Consider the following 2,500-nt stretch of genomic DNA (forward strand, 5'->3'; position numbering starts at 1 on the left):
ACACACACACACACACACACACACACACATATACATACACACACACACACATACATACACACACACACACACTCACCACTGACACACACACTCAAAAACACACACACTCACTGAAAAACACACACACACACACACAAACACCCACACACACTCAGAAAAAACACACACACAAACATATACGTACACACACACACACACACACACACACACACACACACACACACACACACACACACACACACACACATATACACACACACACATATACGTACACACACACACACACACACATACACACACACACACACACACACACACACACACACACACACACATATACATACACACACACACACATACATACACACACACACACACTCACCACTGACACACACACTCAAAAACACACACACTCACTGAAAAACACACACTCATTGAAAAACACACACACACACTGAAATACACACACACACTCACACAGGTTTGTTTTTGTGAAAAGTGGGGACTCTCCATAGGCGTAATGGTTTTTATACTGTACAGACCGTATATTCTATTGCCCTACACCAACCCTACCCCTAAACCTACCCCACACAGGAGACTTTCTGCATTTTTAGATTTTCAAAAAACTTAATTCTGTGTGATTTATAAGCTTTTGTACCCGTGGGGACAACAATTTAGGTCCCCACCGTGACACGAGTCCCCATGAGTCTGTGTGTAGTCAGGTTTAAGTCCCCAGCAGGATATATAAACCAGTGCATGCTCACCACTGACACACACACACACACTCAAAAACACACACACACACAGAGAGACAGAGACACACACACACACAAACACACTCTATTTTGAAGAGAGAAATATCTTCTTTTGCGTTCAACAGAAGGAAGAATCTCATACAGGTTTGGAATCACATGAGGGAGAGTAAATGATGATCGTTTGGGGTTGAACTTTTTTTTATTTATTTTTTTCTCATCTCCATAAACATACGATGCCGGTGCATCTCTGATTTGTTGTTGGACTACCATTACGCTCGTATTTCTTCTTCGCTGTGAATTACTATTTCCATTCATCTGACCACCTGGGAAGTGCCACTACAAGAAGTCTGGAGGTACTGCCGCTCCGGTAAGCCAAAGAAACACACAAAGAAGAAGCACTCAAACAAACACACACACACACACACACACACACACACACACACACACACACACACACACACACACACACACACACACGCAAACACACACAGTCACACACACACACTCTTCAAAATATCTTCTTTTGCGTTCGACAGAAGGAAGAATCTCATACAGGTTTGGAACAACATGAGGGAGAGTAAATGAAGTCAGAATGATCGTTTGGGGTTGAACTATCACAATGTTATTTTCAACATTTACCAAAAGTTGTGTCTGTTCATATTATTTAATGAACCTGAACTAAACATGAACTACTAATAAACAGTTTTATTTCTATTCACTATATAAACAAAGATGAATAAATACTACAAAAAGTTTATCACTCATTGTTAGTTAATAATATAAACATTAATTCAATAGATAATTAATAGAATGGATAAACATTAATGCAACATATCTAATTGTTCCCATGACAAAAAGCATGGCAGTGTTGCAGTGATGCAGTAAAACATTAATGGGACAGTGAAGTGTGCTGTATTCAGGCAGACAGTGATGCTGCACTGATGCTTCTGTCTCTATGGCAACTGAGTGACATCAAATCAGTGTTCAATCATCGTGAAACTGCTCCTGACACACAACACGCGTGCAACTGACAGACGCACCATCAGCGGCGTTACGATCTGCAGACGCCGTTATCAGGACAGAATGCCTCTTGGATATAGAGATCAACGCTTCCACGAGCTAAAATCACATCCACACCGATCACTAGAGCCGACTGTGATTATTCCATCTCATCTCAACCACAATCACATGTTGTCATATACAGTAAATATGGGAAATTATATGTTTTTTCAGTCTCTGTCAGTGCTAAGACTGCTTAACACACTGCAAGTTGACTTTATTTTCACATTCATGCAGTTCATTCACTCTTGACTGTAACACACTGACAGGCATTGTTGGTGAATCGATCACCTGTCGAACGTCATAATGGTGAGCGTTTTATGGGAGGAGCAGGTCATTCATTGTTTTGCTTCAGTCAGATGTTGAGATCTCTGATGGACAGAAGCAGCACTCACTCACCCCTTCCGCTCTCTCCTCGGTGTTAGCCAGCATCTCCTGCAGCGCTCGTACAGACAGCGACTGCTCCAGCACAAACGTGCATATGGACAGATCCGGAGGAACGTTCTGGAAACACACATCATTCAGCTCAGCTCATGTTTAAGAAGCATCGCTTTATGTATTCCTCAAGTGTAAGTCGCTTTGGATAAAAGTGTCTGCAAAATGACTAAATGTAAATGTAATGTTTAACTCTTGTGTTATGCTCAAAGTTTGAGCACAATTGTGACCCTGGAGCACAAAACCAGTCA

General features: G+C 41.4%; 1 protein-coding gene across 1 annotated transcript in view; it reads right to left on the reverse strand.

Moving 5' to 3' along the window:
- Positions 1–2,500, reverse strand: part of ryr2a (ryanodine receptor 2a (cardiac)) — a 128,078-nt gene that overhangs the window by 90,309 nt on the left and 35,269 nt on the right. The window contains 1 exon segment of the mRNA XM_016257042.1: positions 2,214–2,318. Within this exon segment, the coding sequence (XP_016112528.1) occupies positions 2,214–2,318 (105 nt within the window).

Source organism: Sinocyclocheilus grahami, unplaced genomic scaffold (assembly GCF_001515645.1).
Source record: "Sinocyclocheilus grahami isolate Dianchi unplaced genomic scaffold, SAMN03320097.WGS_v1.1 scaffold1505.1, whole genome shotgun sequence".
NCBI classification, from domain to species: domain Eukaryota; kingdom Metazoa; phylum Chordata; class Actinopteri; order Cypriniformes; family Cyprinidae; genus Sinocyclocheilus; species Sinocyclocheilus grahami.